Source organism: Populus trichocarpa, chromosome 6, assembly GCF_000002775.5.
Source record: "Populus trichocarpa isolate Nisqually-1 chromosome 6, P.trichocarpa_v4.1, whole genome shotgun sequence".
NCBI lineage: Eukaryota > Viridiplantae > Streptophyta > Magnoliopsida > Malpighiales > Salicaceae > Populus > Populus trichocarpa.
Window position 1 is genome coordinate 6,704,330 of NC_037290.2, and position 19,985 is coordinate 6,724,314.

The window sequence follows — 19,985 nt, forward strand, 5'->3', positions numbered from 1 at the left end:
CATAACATAAACGTAACACACTAGAGTAGAGGGAGGAGGGACTGAAAGGAGGAGGAAGAGGAGAACATTCTTCGGCTTGTGCTAGGACCATTACCTTCATCTTCGTCTTTGTCAGGTAAGGCTTTCTTCTCTTGCTCTGTGTTAAATGTGAGCTCTTCAGAACAGTGCGAAGGTAATTAATTACCTTCGCACAGTGCAGTGCACGCATGAGTTGATTCACGCGTGCTTGCTTCCTAGGCCGGTTACTGGTTTGAACCAGTAACCGGACCAGGCCAGCTGGGTCCAGCTCGGCCCATGGTGGTTGGGCTAGACCCAGCCCAAAAAAATAGAGTGGGCCGGATCTGGGCTTTAGGCCCAGCAGGCCCAAATTATGTTTATTAAGGGTGTGTTTGGCAAAACACACCCTTATGCCTTGACCATAATTTTTATGTCCATTTTAGTTTGATATTTGGCCAAACGAGCCCCTTTTTGATATCAAAAAATTCCAAAAATATTTGAGGATCTTTGTTTATTTATTTGTGGGTCCCTCGCACTTTGATTTATTTTTTTTCTTTGCGCTTTGTATTATTTTTAAGTTATGTGCTCAATATGTGGCCTATTATTGTTAAATGCAAATCTGTTATGCAATGTTTTTTTATTTCCATCTAAAAAGGGAAAATAATAATAAAGGATAAACAAGAAAAAAATGATATAGAAAATTTCTTCTTCAAATTCATTTTTTGCGAAAATATTCATTGACGGCAGAGTTAGGAGTATCGTATTTTTTGGATTTATGCGATATTTACCAACACCAGAGTTGAAAATATTCGTAGGAATTGTTCACTGATGCCAGAGTCAGGAACATGAAAGGAAGAATAAAAAAAGGAAAAAAGGAGAACAAATTCTTAACAATTTTAGACAAAACCAGCAATGCAGCCTGCCTTAGGTAGGACGCTTAAGGGGTGATAACATCTTTCCGTTTGCGTAACCAATCCCGTACCATAAAATCTCTGCTGACCAGTTTAGGGTTCCTAGTGACCATAATACTAGGTGGCGACTCTTTGAACAAGATATTTTTTCCTAAAAGAACAAGATGCCAGATATCTGTTAATTTTTCCGATCGAAGGGATTTAGTTTTTTAATTGGTCGCCGCGATGTCCGGGTGTGACAAAAATAATAATGATAACATGTATTAATTAACTATGTTAAGTAAATAAATTTGCAAAAATATTGGTTTAATTCGAGATTATCCAACAAACTAATTAAAAACTTCTCTTAAATATTCATTATCAATTATCAACGTCCATACAAATTTATACACATAAATTTACGGAAATTACAACTCTGCAATAGCATTGATAAAAATTAAAACGGACTCGTTAAACAAGCTATTATTTATTTCATCACAACACATCTAATTCGGTAATTCGACATAAGTTTCAATAATTTACAAACAAATAAAATTTTACAAAATCTAAAACAAACCATAACAAGTACAAAATTGTACTTTCATACTACAAGTTTGTTTGAGAAATAACAATAAAACATGTACATATACTAACAAAATACATATACTAAAAAAACATTAAATAATAATAAAATTGACATTTTGATGTTAAAATTAAAAAAAGATAGATTTACTTATAAAAAATGACAAAATCCACAATAAATTAGAACACGGATGCTGTGACTATAAAAGTTAAAGAAGGATGACTTGTGTTGAGAAGAGGGGGATATTTTAGGGGGGTGGTTGTTTGCAGTTGAGGGGTGGGGCAGTTTGTTTAGATGCAGGGGTAGGGGAAGAAGAAGGAGAAATAAGGGAGGGGAGGCAGCGTCATGATATATTAACTTTTACCGATAGAATCACCGATGAAAATATTATGTCAGTGATTCCATTGACGATTCTGCTGGTGAAGGGGTCACGTCATTGTACAGAGATTTCGGTTTGAATCCCTCGGTAAAATCACTTGTAAAATCTTCCACGTCATCAACTTGCTTTTTTTTTTCTTTAAAATTCTATATATTCTGTCTGTAAGTCTATCAGTATATACTGAAAGAATTATTCTGTCGGTATATACCGACGGTTTTACCGACTGATTTACATCCGTCGGTAATTATCACTGTAAATTACCGACAGAAAAATTTTGTCGGTAATTCTGTTGGTTTTAGTTGAATTTCTGATAGTGCCGCAACTATATATTGGGCTCGAGCTTAGTAGCTCGAACCTAGGAGGTGTATTTTAGGCCCATCTTTTATAGGGTTTTTGGATCTATTTTATTTGAATCCATTAGGTAGTATATTATTGGGGTAGTAATTTATGTAAATGTACGGTTTGCATGTGCTCAAGTAATTGTTGCTGGGATTTTTAAGTTCAATAGTAGAATATTTCTTACTTGAGATCTAATTCCATTGTGACCCTTTTGGAAAAAAGAAATTCTATCATCCCATTATTGCATCTTTTTACTCAAAATATGCGTCATGTACCTAGCTCACACATACTAAGTGAAATGTACCCAACTTTTTTTTTCTTTAAAAAAATATACTTATTTCATTTCATTGTGTAATAAAAAAGTTAAAAGACTCTCCTAAACCCTAGAAAACTTTAATTTAAAAAAATAAAAAAAACAACTCGTGTAAATATAGATAAACAGGTCAAACCTGTAATAAAAATCATGAGTTCTAGCCATCAAACCCTAGATTGCAGTTATTGTGTACCATCAAAAGGGATATCTTTGCGCTCCACTGACCTCTAGTGTGTTGACACTGTATAATTAGATTCTTTGTAAACCCATTACTAGTCGCCAATGGCCAAGAACCAACTTGAATTGGTTCTTTGACGGACTGAGTCTTGGTACTTGGCAGATTAATTCAGATAACTTGCTGTACTACTTCCAACTATAACTATGCATGCCTTTTAAACATTACCTCCTGCTTCATGCTTAGTAAAATGCTTCATGATTTGTTACCATGTTTGCTTTCTTATGTGATACATCAACATAAACAAAAGGGAGAGATACTGTGTTATGCATTTTATTTAATTTGCATCCTTGTTTTGCAGGTGATCTTTCATGTACATCTCCTAAAGGCAGTTTACTACATAATTTTCTTTTTTTAAAAAAAAAACCACTCATAAGGTAATGTATTGCATACAGAAACTCCTCTGATTCACCAAATAGATCTTACATGAGTTCTTGATAAGGTCTGATAATTTTTGACATAATAAAATGTAAATGTTAACACAGAACAAAGATATTCTGAAAACTTCGTTAATTTTATTGATTATCAGAAGTCTTATTTAAACACTTCTTAAAACAGCAAAAGCAAATAAACAGCAGCAATATCTGCTGCTGTTTGCTACATAACAGAAAAGAAGATTATGCAAATCCTAACAAACTTTTAAAACTTCAAACCAGCATGAGTTTTATTTGACTCTAAACTCTGCCATCTTCTACATCAGCAGCTTCTGAGACATTAATTCAACAAGGTCCTTGAAGAAAAGTAAGAATTAACGGCCACCTGAAAGGAGGGACTCTGCAACCGAGGACGAATGTGCAAATGCCTTGTCCATAGAAGAAGGATAAGAATTGGCAAAGTCATCAATGGCAAAGTCATCAAAACCTTCACGATGTGAAAATGTTAGGCCACTTGCAGAAAGACGAAGTGGTGAAATGTCAGGCAGAGGAACATCCCCCTCTAAGAACTGCACTACTTGCCGCATGCTTGGCCTTGCTGCAGGCTCAGAATGAGAGCACATCAAACCAAGTTTCAATACCAATTCCATTTCCTATGCAATATATTCTGTACCCAAATTGGGATCCCTTGCCTCCAGAATTTCACCTCCAAGCCATCGACTAAACACCCAATCAACCAAGATTATATCCTCAGTTGGCTGTATTGGCCTTCTACCAGAAGCAACCTCAAGCAAGAAGGCCCCAAAAGCGAACACATCAGTGCTTGTCGTGGCCTTTCCAGTTCGTGCATGCTCAGGTGCGAGATACCCAAGAGTTCCGACAACGTGGGTCGTTTGAGGATCTGTTCCATGGTCATACAATCTTGCAAGGCCAAAATCCCCTAATCTTCCATTCAATTCACCATCTAGCAAGACATTACTTGCCTTGACATCTCTATGAACCACAACTTGCTCCCATTCTTCATGCAGATAAAATAGCCCTGAAGCTACGCCTTTGATGACTCTAAATCTTTGGCTCCAATTGAGGGCGACTGTTGGTTGGTCATAGAGGTATTTGTCTAAACTTCCATTAGGCATGTAGTCATATACCAAAAGTAGCTCTCCTTTACGCCGGCAGTACCCCAAGAGAGGGACTAAATTCCGGTGGCGAAGGCGACCAATGCTGACAATTTCCGCCACAAATTCCCTCATCCCCTGTCTTGATTCATGAGACACCCTTTTCACTGCAATCTGAATCTTAGAGGTTGGCAAGACACCTTTGTAGACTCTACCAAATCCACCACTACCCAACTGCTCCTCGTCTCTAAATCCTTTGGTGGCAGTATAAAGATCTTTGAGTTTAAATCGGTGAGGCCCATAGTCAAGCTCCCAATCTTCTAGCACTTCTGCAAACTTCCTTGCCCTTCGTATGGCATAAGAAATACTCGAGACCGCTACTAAAACCAAACTTAAACAAAGCACAGGCAGTCCAATGGTTAAGAATTTGGATGTCTTCTTTGGTCCTACTCGAGGAAGCTTAGGAAGGCGAGAGATATTTAGTCCTTTAGCTAGGCCATTCATCTTGAAGCTCCAACCCAACACATACTGGGACGCTAAAACAGAACCGGTAGACGATGAGAATCCGATATACATACTACTGTTTAAGATTGGCGACAAATCACAAGACAAAGTCAAAAGTGGTCGACTGGGTTTATCAACATCAATCGGAGCTATAGTGACATTAAATTGCTTCTCCATGCCATCATATTCCATCCAAACTTGCATTGGATGGCCACTACTTAGCGTCAAGTTTGTGAGCTTACCATTAAGTTGAGAATAATATCCAGCTGAAGCAGATCGTTCAGACACTAAACCATTAATATCAATCCCAACATGGTTATCATTGATATCATTGAAATCGCTGTTGTATATCGTGTCAAGCTCCACAGCAACAACATGGTTGGTCTGATTCCCATTGTTGGTCTCATTAAATAGACCAAGGTGCTGGCTTGGAAGAGCTCCTGGGAGACCTCTTGTGGGTGCAATGACAAAGGCAATACCATGGCCACCAAAACTTGCATATTCAGGTATGATAGCGAAAACAAAGGCAGTGGAGAAGGTGAAAGCAGTGCTATTTATAGAGTTCTTGAAGGTTACTGGGTTTGGATAGAAGGCGTGACTAGTTCGTAGCTTGGTTTCATTGGTTAGCCTCAAAAGGCCATTGGAGGTTAACTCAGCTAAGCCGTCAAGGCTTAGATTAGTAGATCGGAAGCCAGAGAAGGTGAAGTTGAGATCTTGAGAGGCTGCTATTGCTAAGCTAACGAAGACACGCACCAAAAAGACGATCCTGAATAACATTGCAACTGTATTTGTCACCACCCACCAGTTTCTTGTTCATGTTTGTCAGTTATATTGGAGTATCCACTTAATCCAGTACAGATTATTTGTAGGAAAATAATTTTTTTTTTAAATTAATTATTTAAATATTAAATTCTTGAAAAATAAATTAGTTTCTAATATTTAGTAGTATTATAAAAAATAACTTAGAAAATATTTTCCAATTTGACTATATCATAGAAAATAAGTTGAAAATAAAATTATTAATATTTTTTTTCAAGTTTATTAAAATAATAAGAAATAAATCTTACAAATTAAAAAGTTGAATGAAAGTAAAAGTAAAAAAAATCTAATTTTATAAATTATCTCAAATAAAATAAATAACAATCAAAATAATAAAAATCAAATCTAATGGATAAAAAAGTTGAAAGATAATGAAATTAAAAAAAATTACAATTTCATAAATTATTTTAAATAAAATAAAAAACAATAAAAAAAATAAAAACCTAATCTGATAAATAATTAATTTCAATTAAGAAAATAATAAGAGAAAAATAAATAATAATCATAAAAATAAGGACGAGATATAAAAATTAAATTAAATTTTAACGGATGAAATTAAAAAATAAATTCAAAATAAAATATACATCAATCAAAAGTTTGAGGTTTTAATTTGATAAAATCAGTAAATAACATTATATTTTTAAATTTTTCACAATTTTTAAAAAGTGTTGTTTTCTCAAAATAAAAAAAATACTTTCATGTAAATCAAGATAATTTTTTTTAAAAAAAATATTTTTCATCAATTAATATTGTTTCAATAACAAATAAATATAAAAAAATTTAAAAAATGATTTTAACAAATCACTTTCCGTGAAATAAATGTGCCTTAATGATAGAGCCAATTAGTCAAACAATGAGGACAATCTTTGCATAATCTTTGCATTCAATGGTTGAGATAATCTAACTTGTCAAACTTTCAGGTTGATGTGAAAACACAATACCCTAATTTCAAGGCAATATGAAAAACTAGTCAATCTCAGCAACTCTTCCGTTAAATTTCGCGGTTAGGTATTGTATGAGTTGCAGCTGAACAGATTTTTTTAATTAAATTTAAATTTTTTTAAATTAATTTTTTAGTGTTTTTATATTATTTTTGATATATTAATGTTATAAATAACATTTTAAAAAAAATATTTTAATATATTTAAAAATAAAAAAATAATTTAAAAAATATTCTTCACTACCCTTCCAAATAATAAGGTTGCTCTAAAGGTTCGAGTCCTTTCATAATCATTATTGATTTACATGATTATTAATTTTATAACTCGTAAAATTAATCGAAATACACATAAGTTAAGCTGTTCTGAATATTCATATTAATAATAAAAAAAATTGCTCTAAAGTACCAGGATTCATACATTCGTACTTGTTACTTGGCTATTAATGTATTGATTTCAGCTTTATGTTACCGGTCGACTCATACAACCAGTTGCTCATTCTAATTTCATTAGCTTTAGGTGTAAATAGCTATTTGCCCTGGATACACTCTGGGTTATATAATAATCTAGAATCGAATAATTGAAGTATGAATGTTATAAACGATATGATAGATCCACTTAAAAGAAAATGGTTAAAAAAAAAGGCATAGAAGAACCAACAAACAACTGAAATTTCATGGGGATGCAACTTCCACAAGTGCCCCTAACAAAGGAAGGAGAGACTTGGTTTCTAATAGACATTTCTATACAAAGATCAAAATTTCATTTACTAATGTAAATTTCATTTACTAATGCAAGAGAGATAAATCAATTCCAACTCATCACAAAAACTAAGATGCTATCCCGTGTATGGTATTGCGTTATAAACAAGAGTTGGGCAAAATTTGAAAATTTGTTTTTTACTTAAAATTATTTTTTTATGTTTTTGGATCATTTAATTTGATGTGCTGATATAAAAAAATAATTTTTAAAAAATAATAATAAAATATTATTTTGATGCATTCCCAAATCAAAAACACTTTGAAAAGCAACTACTACTACACTTTCAAACATCCAATATAGAAAACCCAACTATAATAATCTATAATTCATCTTAAAAAGAAACAAATATATGTGAAACCTACAAAGGGAACCCGCCTCTTGCGTAACGTGGCATTTCTGCTTATAATCAAGTAAAGAAAAGTTGAGGTAGAAAATTAGACTATTAGAGGGTGTTTGAGAGTATAGTAGTGGTTGCTTTTCAAAGTGTATTTCACTCGAAAAAAGCACCAAATAATGTTTTTTTTATTTTTTTTATTTATTTTTGACATCAGCACATCAAAACGATCCAAAACACTAAAAAAATAATTTGAAGCAAAAACAATTTTTAATTTTAACGAAAAGCAGATTGAAACTCACTTCAAAACGGCGCCTACAAAGTGAAGCACTTAGAGAAAAAGAAGTAGTCATGATATGGAAAGCCTAGAGAGTTGGTAACTGGCAGCAGGTGGTGTCCAGTAAGCCAAATGACCAATAACTGTGCTAATAGTAGATGGTGCCTAGTAAACCAGGTGATCGGTAGTTGTGATAGTACCAAGTGGTGCCTCGTAAACCAGGTAGTTGGTAGTTGACACCTGTAAAAGGTCCCTTGTTATGGACGTGGAGACTCTCTAATGGTAAAGTCAGTAACTTTGTAGAGAGAAAATGTGCAATGATATTTTAGAGAGATAGATTCTGAAAATATGTATGCTAAAAATGTTAAGAATGAAGAGATTGTGAACCTTTAACTTGAAAGATTCATGACATATTTATAGCCCATAAATCTTCTTTTTTTATGGAGAAGAGGGGTTAAAGTATAATTTCATCCTTGTGATATTTTGAGTTGTATTCTAGTTAAAATAATACATATTAGATCAATATAAAATACTAAGGGACTCGTGTGGAATCCCAAAAAAATCCTTGGCAGGTGTTGGGCTTGAGCCCATTTAAAATGAGAAATGGGTTTAGACGCACTGCTTAGAACCAAGCATATTAGGCTCGAGAAGCACTCCCGACCCCGAGCATGTTGGGCTTGGGTGCATGCCCAAGTCTAAGAGGGTGCTGAGGTGCCCAACCCCTCTACTAGGCATTAGGTGCATACCCAGCACCTGCTAGGCATGACAACATGCATAATAGGATAGGTGTGTGCCCATCTCAAAATGGGCTCGAGCATGTTGTCCGGGCCCATGCACCTATGCCTAGTATGGGCTCGGGCTGCCATGTCCGAGCCCATGCTCCTTGAGCCCCAATTGTATATTGGGCTCGAGCTTAGTAGGCCGAGCTCAAGGGGTGTTTTTTAGGCCTATCTTGTAGGGGGGTTTTGAGTTTATTTTATTTGAATCCATTAGTTAGGATGTATATTATTGGGGTAGTAATTTATGTAAATGTACGGTTTGCATGTGCTAAAGTAGTTGCTGCTGGGATTTTTAAGTTCACTAGTAGAATATTTCTTACTTGAGAACTAATTCCATTGTGACCCTTTTGGAAGAAAGAAGTTCTATCATCCCATCTTTTTACTCAAAACATGCGACATGTACCTAGCTCACACATACTAAGTGACATGTATCTATTTTTTTTCTTTTAAAAAAATGTATTTATTTCATTTTATTGTGCAATAAAAAAAAATAAAAAGACTAAAAAGCTCCTAAACCCTAGAAAAATTGATTTTAAAAAATAACAAAAAAAACAACTTGCATAAATTTAGGTAAACATGTCAAACCTGCTAACAAAGTCATGAGAATGAGATTACCACGTAGAAAACAAATAAAAAAACTTAAAGACGGGTTCTTAACCAACCTATTGCTGAACTATAAAATTAAAAAGAACATAAATTAAAAAAAAAATGATAAAAAATAACTCAAGTCAATTTGAGTTAATCTACAAAATTTACAACCTTGGTTATAATACTAGAATAACTCTATAAAAAAAACAAACTAAAAAAAACCATGCTTTTTTCTTAAAAAAAAAATAAGTGATAAGAAAAAATTCTTCAAGAAATACAACATAGGATTTTCTTGAGATGCCGAGTCATTATTTGCATGGAACATCGTGGATAAGAAATAGCTGTCAAAAGGCTCTCTAAGAGTTCAAGACAAGGACTTGATGAGTTAAAAAATGAAGTAAAAGATATTTTGAAACTTCAACGCTAGAATCTAGTGAGGCTTCTTTGGATGCTGCATTTAAAGAGATGAAACGATATTGGTCCACGAGTTTTTACCTAACAAAAGCTTGGACTTCTATATTTTTTGTACGAGTCTCACAAAACCTTATCAAAAAGTTGTTCCAATTTTTCAAATTTAGCACTATTGAGCTTTGATATTGAGTTTGGTATTACTTGTTCGACCATCTGTTGATCTTCCTTCAAAGCCCTTGGGAAAGTAGCTTTGTAGGGGAAGAGTACCTTTCTCCACGTTCATTCACACAAATTCTACCATAGATGTAATTCTTGACTAGACCCTCGAACATCACAGAACTGACCCCCCCACAATGAACATGGTCGTGACCTGACACCGAATCTCACAGACTTATCCTTACCTGAACCTCAAGTGCGTTGTACTAAACCCTATCCCGACTCCCTACCCCCAAATGCCAAAGAAAACCCAAAAGATTGTAAAACATGAAGTATGTGTGGCAGTGGGTAATGGTCATGATACTAGTGTTTGGAAAGATCTTTGGTTGGGTAGCTCTATATTGGCATTATAATTTCCAGGTTCATATATCATGTATAATGACAAAGATGTAAGCAAGTATCCAAGTGTGGAACTAACTCCAACTAAACCTTCTGAAGAATAGGATTTAAGCAAGTGATAAGATTGTTATAGAATGGAACTCTAATTATTGTGTTTGATTAGAACTCTGCAACATTGTTTCTATTGTATATATATAACCTCTGATTCAATGAATAAAGGTGAGCTTTTACGTTCCATAATCAGATTGCATCTCCACATGGTATCAGATTAATTGCACTGAAATTTTCTTCTCTCCCTTCTTCCCTAGCTTCTTCTGTTCTATTTAAATCACCATGAGTGATTCCTCAAACACAACCCTTGTAACCATTAATGTTACAGCTCAAGCTCCAGCGAAACTCAATAGTACCAACTACCTATCATGGCGACTTCAGTTTTAGATGCTCTTCATTGGCTATGATATGCAAGGCTACATAGACGACACAAAGCCATGCCCATCAAAATATCATACCACCAATACAAACAACTCCACCACTCAAACCTTAAATCCAGAATATCATACCTGGATATGTCAAGACCAACTGATTTTGAACGACATCATAGGATCCATTACACCAACCATTATTCTTGTAAAACCTCTGGGCGAAAAATTATAATTTGACTAGTTTCATGTAAAACAAAAAGAAAACAATTTGTAACTCTCGATCAGGTTATCAGAAAATTATGAAAATTTTCCTGGAGCCTTCTAATATGATTCCTTAGCTTGGGTTAAAATTTCAGAATTTTTAGACAAATTCAGAAATTTGACGAAAAATCACAATTTGACTAGTTTTACGTTATTGAACGTAATTTTAAATCCGACCATCAGATTGAGCTGAAATTTTATGAAGAACCTTAAAATATATTAAATAAAATCTGGTTAAAATTTTAGGATGAACGGAGCTAGTTAGTGCTATCAAAGAATAAGGACCGTCAAATGGAAGCAAAAAGACTCATTAAGGGTAAAATGGTAATTTGCCATTAAAAATAAAACAAGGCAGCCCCTTTTCTGTTATGAACTGCCGACTGGGCAGTAACAAACGTGGAAAGAAAAAAAAGAAAGAAAATAAGAGAAGAACGTGAGAAGTTAAGAGAAAAATAAGAAAAAGTGAGAGAGAGCTTTGAAACTTGTAAGAATGAAAGACTTGGAACATTAAATTAAGGAAGAATCAAGTGAAGGAAGATATAAGAAAGGTGAGGAAGGCTTGCCACACTAGGAGGAGAAGAAAAGTTGGGAGAACTTAGATTGGTAAGCATGAAAAGTTTAGATTCTTACTTGAATGAAGTGTTTTTGGGTTTATTTGAGTAAGTTATTAAACAATGACAATTAAATTTGATTTAATTTCTCATAATCTTGATTTTTTTAAATTAGTGTTCTTATGAGAATTTGGGGATTTTGAGCAAAATAGTAAACATGATGGAATTGAGGTAGAATAGTATAGAAATAGTGAATATAAATAGTAATTAAGAAAGAAATTGAATAATTTTGAAGAAAAGAACTTGTAATTAAGGATGAGAAAATATAGGAATGAGATTTTGATTGTTTTATGTTTGAGAAATGATGTTCTTTATCTTATTTGAAGTATTCAAAATATGAACAAGTGAAGAAACATCATAAGAATAAGAATGTGAAAAGAAGGAATAAATAAATGGTAGGAAAAGTTCATGGGAGAATTCTTTAAGTGAGTTAAAACAAGAAAATTGATTAAAACTATATGTTGAAAATGAGGTGACAAATGAATGAAAATTTTGGTGTAAACCCCAATTAAATAAAAGATATTATGTGCTTCAAATTTAGGCACGTAGAAGAAATGATAATGGATTAATAATGTAATGCAATATGATTGATTCAGGAGTTGTACCGGGAGCAAGGCATCAAGCAGGAGGAGTTGGGCCATCATGAGCTGACGGTAAGTGATTCATCACTTTCTTTTAAAATTCAAAGTTTAATTATTAGTTATGAGTTGTTTATGACATGTTGATATGGAAGAAGTAGATGAAGAAACTGTTGGTATTATAATTGAATTACCGGTTAGTATGAATTACCGGTTGGTATGAATTACCGGTTGGTATGGAATTACCGGTTAGTTGGTATGAATTACCGGTTAGTATAGAATTACCGGTTGGTATGGAATTATCGGTTGGTTAGTATGAATTACCATTACCGGTTGGTATGGAATTACCGGTTGGTTAGTATGAATTACCGGTTGGTATGGGATTACCGGTTGGTTAGTATGAATTACCGGTTAGTATAGAATTACCGGTTGGTATGGAATTACCAGTTATATTGGCTATTGATAGAGAATAGCCGGATGTTGGGTAATTCGTATGGAATTACCGGTTGTATTGGCTATTGATAGAGAATAACCGGATGTTGGGTAATTCGTATGGAATTACCGGTTAGATTGGCTATTGATAGAGAATAGCCGGATGTTGGGTAATTCGTATGGAATTACCGGTTTGATAGTTGGCTATATAAGAGGGTTAGTCAGGTTTGAGGTAAAATTTGTGAATTATCAAATTAAAAATTAAGCAATGAGTGTTGGTTACAGAGGTCCTATAAGTATAGGATTAATAAATTATGAATGGGTTATTAATGTTGATATATAGTAAGTTGGTGATGAAAGATAATTTGATATATTTTGAAAACTTGTGAACATAATAACTTTATCATCTTTAAGGTGTTATCTTTCTTATTTCTTATTAATGTTATGTATACAGGTTTTTCACGAGGTGATGCGGAGGGTTAAATATAGGCTTTGTGTTTTAATGTGTTTATTTTGTGGGATGCAATATATTTGCTTTATATGTAATTTGTATTATATGTAGATTGTAATATATGTATCATGAAGATGTTTTGCTTTTGGTACTTATACATTTAAAATGTATGAGTAAGGAACTAATATTATTAAACTATTCAAAAAGAATATTTAGTAATTATAATCATGCATGTTTAAAAGATGAATGCATGTTAATGTAATAATTAGTTCAATATGAATCTTTTGAGTTTATAATTGTTTGTAGTTAATGTGTTATTTGTTGATAATGTAAGGTTGAGAAAATACAATGAAGTATAGTTATGTGAAATATTATTTGATGAGATGGGATATGATCCAGGATGATTGGATCAAAGTGGAAGTTTTGAGTATTGTGATTGAATGAAGTCTAGTCGATAACTTGGTAATATCAGAAAACATAAGAAACTCTGCCGAAATTTCAAAAAAAAAAATAAATCCTATAATCTTAGACATACCATTCAATACTTGACATTAGTAAAGAAATGTTTGAGATTTCATGACATTATAATTTGAGGGTGTTACAATTCCATTTATTGCTCGAGCCACAACAGCTCGCGAAGCATGGAACATCCTTGCAGCCCACATATGCCACTCCATCTCGGGGTCGCATCAAATAGGTAAAAGCCAATCTCAAATCGCTAACCAAAGGCACCCTCAGCATCATAGACTTCCTGAAATCAGTCAAGGCTAGAGCTGATGGACTTGCAGTCCTAGGGGCACCTGTAGACAATGAAGACCTGACGAACAAAATCCTAGAAGAACTAGGTGATGACTACAAAGAATTGGTGAGAGCAGTGCAAGCCAGGGAGAATGCCATTAGCTTTGATGAACTTCATGAAAAATTATTAATGTTCGAATCCTCACTCTAGGCAACCAATAAGGCTATTAATTTCTCCCCTACAGCGCATCTCTCCAATCGAACCAGTAACAGGTATCACTTCAACAACGTTGGCCGATCCGCGTCCAACAACTCAGGTGGAAATTAGCGCCCCTCTGCCAACCAACACCACCGCTACACAGGACAAGCTGTAACCACTCACGCCACCACTAACAACAGGCGATCTCATCCAAGGCCATATCTGGGGTATTGCCAAATCTGTGGCATTCAAGGACACACAGCAAAAAAATGTCCCTCATTCCATCTTGTTCCCCTCCACAGCAACCAAACTTACAGTCCTACTCCGTGGCAACCGCAGGCCAACCTTGCAGAGACTAGTCCCCCGACTCGTTCTCCATGGCTTCTGGGTAGTGGGGCGTCCCACCACATCACGGTAGATCTCCAAAATTTGGCTCACCACTTGCCCTACACCGGCACAGATGATGTTATGATAGGGGATGGTAAAAGTCTATGAATTACACACTTGGGTTCCTCTACTCTTCAATCATCTGCTCATTCTTTTAAACTTCAAAATATATTATGTGTGCCTGATATTAAACGCAATTTACTCTCAATATATCAATTTTGCATTGATAATAATGTATCTGTTGAGTTCTTACCCTGGTGTTTTTTTGTGAAGGACTTGTTGTTAGGAGAAATTCGCGTAAAGGGTAAAACCAAAGAAGGTGTGTACGAATGGTCGTGCGTTGTCACCCCTCATGCCTTTTCCAGTCTCAAAATAGCTCCCATAAATTGGCATTTTTGATTAGGTCATCTAGTTGTTTCTGTTTTAACAACAATTTTAAGTAATTTGAATTCGTCTTCAGTATCCAAAGACTTTGTCTGCAATGCATGTCACTGTAATAAGAGTCACAAGCTACCATTTTCTGTCTCCACTTTGACTTCTCATAAACCTCTTGAAATAATATTTTTTGATGTATAGACATCACCTATTTTGTATGTTGATGGTTTTATTATTTTTGTGGATCACTTCACTAAATACATATGGTTTTATCCGCTAAAGAAAAAATCTGATGTCAAAAACACCTTTATTCGCTTTAAAGCAGTCGTGGAAACTTATTTCAAGAAAAAAATTGTGACTCTGTATTCTGACAATGGGGGTGAATATGTTGCGTTAACAGAATTCTTTGTTATACATGGCATATCTCATCTGACATCACAATGGCTTTGCTGAACGCCGCTATATGTATATTGTAGAAACAGGCCTTTCACTTTTAACTCATGCATCTTTACCATGTATTTTTTGGTCTTATGCTTTTGCTACCGCGGTCTATCTCATTAATCGCATGCCGACTACCACGTTACAAAATCTTTCGCTTTATGCAGTTATTTTTCAACATTCCCCAAATTATGAAAAACTTCATAGTTTTGGATGTTTATGTTATCCTTCGCTTCGCCCGTACACTGCTCATAAATTAGACCCTCGTTCCAAAGCATGCATTTTCCTAGGATATTCTCTATCACAAAGTGCTTATTTATGCTTTGAACCCGAGTCCTAAAAAATCATTGTGTCCAGGCATGTGTCCTTCATCGAGCATATTTTTCCAAATCATGATTTACACAAACAGGAGTCACCATGCATATCTACATCAGTTGACATGTGGATTCCACCAGTTTCACCATTCCATCATCCACTTCTACACACTCTTCTGTGGCTGCACCTGTAGCAAGAGCTCTCCCTTCAGTCTCTCCCCTGCCAGTGGTCTTTCATCCCTCACCAGGGCTGGACAACCCATCAGACATCCCTTCCCTGCCTTCTTCCACTACTCCTATCTCTACCCCGACCATCCTAAACCCAACAACAACCATACCCACACCGATAAAACCTCTTCCTTGTCACCCTATGACAACCCGATCCAAAAACAATATTCATAAACCCATTCAGAAACTCACGTACACTACCACCCTAACCACTCAGCCTCAAGAACCCACCAACCTTGCACAGGCCACAAAAGATCCACAATGGCGGTCTACCATGAATGAAGAGTATAGTGCTCTGTTATGCAATGGCATTTGGACTTTAGTCCCACCTGTTTGTGCTTTTAACTTGGTTGGCTGTAAGTGGATTTTCAGGATCAAACGAAATGCAGATGGAACAATGGCTCGTTACAAAGCCAGACTTGTAGCCAAAGGTTTTCATCAGCGTCCTGGACTGGACTATTACGACACATTCAGTCTTGTTGTGAAACCTATGACAGTCCGCTTAGTTCTCAGCATTGCTGTCAGCAATGGATGGACACTTCGCCAACTTGACATTAACAATGCATTTCTTCAAGGCACTCTTGCTGAGGATGTATACATGGCCCAACCTCTGGGCTTTCATGATCTGGACAAACCTGAGTTTGTATGTAAACTTAGAAAAGCAATTTATGGCTTGAAGCAGGCACCTCATGCGTGGTATCATGAACTATATAATTTTCTGAATGCATCGGGTTTTTCTAACTCCCTGGTCAATACATCACTTTTCATCTTCCATCAGCACTCTCACCTCATTTATCTTCTGGTTTATGTGGACAATATTATTGTTACAGGGGATAATGAACATGCTATCAATCAATTCATTCAACGTTTAGCAGCTCGATTCTCCTTAAAAGATTTGGGCTCTCTGCAGTATTTTATGGGCATTGAAATTCAGTCTCATCCCATTGATGGCAAGCTTCTCTCATAGCACAAGTACATTATGGATCTACTACACCAAACCAACATGGCTCATGCAAAACCCATGCCAACTCCGCTGCCTCCTGGCTGTAAACTAAGCTTGGACATGGGTGCTCCTCTGGCTAATCCTACACATTATCGTGCAACAATAGGAAGCCTTCAGTATCTATCTCTAACTTGGCCTGATGTTTGTTTCGCTGTAAACAAGCTCTCCCAATTCATGCACAAGCCCACCGATGTCCACTGGAAACTAGTGAAATGTCTCCTTCGATATTTACTTGGCATTGTCAACCACTGTTTGCTACTTCATCGTCATTCCACCTGTTCAGTTCATGCCTTTTCTGATGCAGACTGGGAGGGAAACAAGGAAGATTTATCCTCCACCAGCGCCTATGTAATCTATCTTGGTCAGAATCCCATCTCCTAGTCTTCTAAAAAGCAACACATCACGACACGTTCGCCCACTGAAGCTGACACTACCAGAAATTCGCTTAATAGCAACGGATTTATCGACAAAATATTTATGTCGGTAATTTGAGGTCGAAATTACCGACGAAACTTTTTCCATCCGTAATTTAGTCGGTAACTACCGACGGAAAGTGTCTGTCGGTAGTTACTGAGTAAATTATGGACGGAAAGTTCAGAATTAAAAAAAAAAAGGCGGGTCGCTGACGTGGAGGTTTAGGCGGGGTTATTTTTACCGACGGATTCAAAACGACAGCCCTGTACAGTGACATGACGGGTTCACCGTTTAAAATGCCGACGGAATCACTGAGGGATTCGAAATGACAGATCCGTACGGTGACGTGACTGGTTCACCGCTTGAAATGCCGACGGAATACCAAGGGATTCGAAATGGCAGATCCATACGGTGACGTGTTGATTTTTCCGTCAGAATAGCCGACGGACTCACCGATGGAAAATCCGTCGGTGAAACCGTCGAAAAAAGTTAATATATGCCCTCTCTGCCGACCCTCTCCTCCCTTATTTCTCCTTCTTCTTCCTAATCCCAACTCTCCCCATCTGCAAACAACCAGCCCCCCCTCCCCCCCAAACAAAAATCTCCCTCATCTCAGCACAACAAGTTATATTTCTTGAAGTTTTGTGGTCACAACATCCGTGTTCTGATTTGCCGACGGATTTTATCAATTTTTGTAAGTAATTCTATCTTTTTAATTTTTAACATTTAAATGTCAATTTTATTGTTTTTTTAGTATATGTATTTTGTTAGTAGATGTACATGTTTTATTGTTATTTCTCAAACAAACTTGTAGTATATGAATGTATAATTTTATACCTGTTATGGTTTGTTTTAGATTTTGTAAGATTGTATTTGTTTGTAAATTGTTAAAACTTTATGGAATTACCGAATTACATGTGTTGTTTTGAAATAATTAATAGATTGCTTAATGGGTCCGTTTAAAGTTTTATCAATGGTATTGCGGAGTGGTAATTTCTGTAAAGTTATATATATTAATTTGTATGGACGTTGATAAATGATAATGAATATTTAATATTTATGAGAAGTTGTAATTAGTTTGTTGGATAATCTCGAGGTAAAGTAATATTTTTGCAAGTTTATTTACGTAACTTAGTTAATTAATACATGATGTCATCATAATTTTATAGAGGTTCGATATAAGTCATGGATAATCGTTCATGGATGTATCGAGATTCACCCCAAGGATTGCGGAGGATTGATTATTGTAACGAGGTTCAGGGTTTTATTAATTTCGCAACATCTATTCCCAGAAATTTTACTGGAGGTGGTATTAGGTGTCCATGCAGGAAGTGTCAAAATAAAAAATATCTGCATCTAGATGTTGGAATGATGCATCTTCTACATAAATGGTTTATGGAGAATTACCAGTGTTGGTATGCACATGAAGAAGTATTTGTTAGTAAGAGGAGAATGGGAGAAACGGTGGTTGGGTCAACTTCTAGTGCTAGCAACGTGCATGAAGTGGCAAATGACAACACTAATCCTTACAGAAATATGGTTATGGATGCAATGAGAATGAATCAAGGTAATGTCAGTCAATATCCAATCGTAGAAGAAGAACCTAATACAGATGCAGCTAGGTTTTTTGATTTGTTGAAAGATTCTGACGAACCATTATGGGATGGCTGCACAAACCACAGTAAATTATATGTCGTAGCACAGGTGTTCACCATCAAGTCAGATCACGAGTTGAGTGAGGCCGGGTATGATAAAATTATTGAATGAGCGAGAAGCATTTTACCTGAAGGGAACAGGTTGAAAGAGAACTTCTATGCTGCGAAGTCCATGATGAAACCTCTCGGTTTAGGATACCAGAAAATTGACATGTGCCCTAACTTCTGAATGTTATACTACCTTGAAAATGCTGAGATGACCGAGTGCATGACATGCGGGCATTCCCGTTACAAACCTAGAACTGGTAGGGGAAAGACTCTAGTGGCATATAAAAAACTTAGATACTTCCAGATCACACCTAGACTGCAGAGGTTATTCATGTCACCAAGGACTGCTGAGCACATGACATGGCACCAAGCACATGATGCGGTTGATGGAGTGATGGCACATCCTTCTGACGGCGAAGCGTGGAAACGCTTTAACAATGTTCATCCTCACTTTTCAGCTGAATCAAGGAATATGCATCTTGGGTTGTGTACAGACGGATTCAACCCATTTGGGTCATTTGCTGCTCCTTATTCTTGTTGGCCGATCATACTCACAGTTTATAACTTGCCACTGGGAATGTGTATGAGGCCGGAGTTCATGTTTTTATCTACTGTCATACCCGGTCCAAGCAACCCGGGGCGGAATATAGATGTTTGTCTTCAACCGTTGATTGATGAGTTGGCGCAGTTGTGGTCCTCCGGAGCTCTGACTTATGATATATCGAGGAAACAAAATTTTCTTATGAGGGCGGCTTTAATGTGGACTATCAATGATTTTCCAGCTTATGGAATGCTTTCTGGTTGGAGCACGCATGAGAAACTCGCATGTCCATACTGCATGGAAAACAACAAGGCATTCACGCTAGCAAACGAAGGTAAAGCTTCTTTTTTTTACTGTCACCGTCGCTTCTTGCCACTTAATCACATGTACAGAAAGAATAGAAAAGATTTCTTTGTTGGCAGAGTTGAAAAATATGTTGCATCCCCGCGTCTTTCTGGTAAAGAATTGCATGATGTTGTATCAGAGTACGGTGACATTGTGTTTGGCCTTCAATCAGGTAAGCAAAAGTTTCCTGGTTTTGGTTTGACCTATAATTGGGTAAAGCCAAGTATCTTTTGGGAGCTTCCTTATTGGAAGACCAATCTGCTCCGTCATAACCTTGACGTCATGCACATCGAAAAGAACATTTTCAACACCGTCATGGATGTGAAGGGGAAGACAAAGGACAACATCAAGGC

The 19,985-nt window shown here is 35.9% G+C and overlaps 2 protein-coding genes and 1 long non-coding RNA gene across 16 annotated transcripts in view; 1 reads left to right on the top strand and 2 right to left on the bottom strand.

Annotated features, from left to right (window-relative positions):
• LOC18099983 (L-type lectin-domain containing receptor kinase IV.1) overlaps window positions 1–19,985 on the bottom strand; it is a 95,996-nt gene that overhangs the window by 48,794 nt on the left and 27,217 nt on the right. For 3 of the 14 annotated variants that reach the window (XM_052454134.1, XM_052454133.1, XM_052454123.1), the window contains one exon: window positions 3,232–3,495. The exons of 8 other annotated variants lie outside the window; for them this stretch is intronic. In XM_052454134.1, coding sequence (XP_052310094.1) covers window positions 3,485–3,495 — 11 coding nt within the window. In that variant the 3' untranslated portion in view covers window positions 3,232–3,484. Of the gene's footprint in view, window positions 1–3,231; window positions 3,496–4,888; window positions 5,150–5,429; window positions 5,567–19,985 lie in introns of those variants that run through there. 3 more of the 14 variants (XM_052454131.1, XM_052454129.1, XM_052454120.1) reach the window with 2 other exon arrangements.
• The window catches only part of LOC7487268 (L-type lectin-domain containing receptor kinase IV.1), an 86,057-nt gene that overhangs the window by 29,173 nt on the left and 36,899 nt on the right, over window positions 1–19,985 (bottom strand). The window lies entirely within an intron of this gene.
• LOC127905488 (uncharacterized) overlaps window positions 1–19,985 on the top strand; it is an 84,103-nt gene that overhangs the window by 28,547 nt on the left and 35,571 nt on the right. The gene's annotated exons all lie outside the window — the stretch shown is intronic.